The sequence below is a fragment of the Monoraphidium neglectum genome (genome assembly GCF_000611645.1).
Source record: "Monoraphidium neglectum strain SAG 48.87 unplaced genomic scaffold scaffold06377, whole genome shotgun sequence".
In the NCBI taxonomy this organism is placed as follows: domain Eukaryota; kingdom Viridiplantae; phylum Chlorophyta; class Chlorophyceae; order Sphaeropleales; family Selenastraceae; genus Monoraphidium; species Monoraphidium neglectum.
The window spans coordinates 955-2,282 of record NW_014007263.1 but is presented as its reverse complement, the minus strand read 5'-3'; the positions used below and the strand labels follow the sequence as shown (position 1 = coordinate 2,282).

General features: G+C 66.7%; 1 protein-coding gene across 1 annotated transcript; it reads left to right on the top strand.

Moving 5' to 3' along the window:
• Positions 1–33: 33 nt before the first annotated feature.
• Positions 34–701, top strand: MNEG_16448 (hypothetical protein; the record flags this gene model as incomplete). The annotated part of the gene is made up of 2 exons (XM_014035082.1): positions 34–235; positions 550–701. The coding sequence occupies 2 exons, from the start codon at positions 34–36 to the stop codon at positions 699–701; spliced, it is 354 nt and encodes a 117-aa protein (XP_013890536.1).
• Positions 702–1,328: the final 627 nt, after the last annotated feature.

Below are 1,328 nucleotides of genomic sequence, written 5' to 3'. Positions count from 1 at the left end.
CCGCACCCCCACCCCCCACACACACACGACCACATGCACTCGTGCCTTGAAAAACAGAACCAGCAGGTGTGGGTGGCAGGCGAACCGGCGTTTTTGAAGATCTGGATCAAGGCGCCCGCCTTTGGGCAGCTGGACGACGCATTGGATGCTGAGGAGGGGTTCTCCCCAGACCTGTTTGCGGCGGCCGTCGAGGCATACCTGCTGCGCTGCGGCGTGGAGACGGAGGGCTTCAAACGTGAGGTTCTGGGGGGCGTTTGGGGCGCATGGGCCTGGCAAACAGCGGGTTTGCCCTTTTGAAAGTGCTCGTTGGCGGCCGTCCGGCACGCACAGTCTTCGATTGGGGTGGGGCGTCCTCATGCAGTGTTCCCCCCCCCACACACACACACACGCATCCATATTCACACACACACACATACACATACACACACACACACACACCCACCCACACACACACACACACACACATACGCACGCACACACACACATGCACACACGCACACACACACACACACACCACAGCCAAAACGAATCCCACATTCTTTTTCACAGGGTACCCATCCTATTCAGAGCCGGGGATGATCGCCCTCCAGTGGACCCTCCGCCGCAAAGCCCCGCTGACGCCCGACGAGGCGGCGGCCCCCGAGCCGGCGCCCTTCCAATTGGACGTCTGCCCCGGCGGCGAGCCGACGGGCTGCTACTGAATGTTAAAAAATTTTGAAATTCCGTGCGGTTTTCCCCTGTACTGTGTGGCACCCGTGGGTGTGTGCTGCCAAACGCTGGGCTGCAAACACACCGGCCCCGGCGCCGCGCGGCTGCCGCATGTGTGGCGGGAGCCGCAGGGCCCTGGTTGCCTCAAAGCTCTGCGGCGCCGCGCGCCCTGCCATTGCCGCGCGGCTCCGCTCAGGCGAGGCCCCAAGGCCATCGCAGCCGGACGCGCGGCCCGAGGCCGGCCGGGGGCGGAGCGGGCTCGCCGGCTGCTGCTGAGCTGCGGGGTGCGCTGGCCCGACGACCCTTCTCCGGGCCTGCGGCGCCGGCGCTCTCGCCCCCGCACCCCAAGCGTCCATCTCGCGGTCACTGGGGCTGCGTCCATCATTTGGGGGCCGGGCGCGCGCACGCCGCAATTGTCCTTTTTGTGCGCGGGGCGTTCACTCCGCTGCCCGGCTCGGCCCACTCGGTCGCAAACCCGAGGCTGCTGTGCCGGGGTTCGGTGCCTGCGGCGCGCCTGACATTTTGGGTCGTGGCCGCAGCCGTGGTATCCAGGCGTCTCGCACGGCCGCTTTCGCAGCCGGCGGCCCGCTCGCCCGGACTAGACGGGCAGTCCAGGTGCG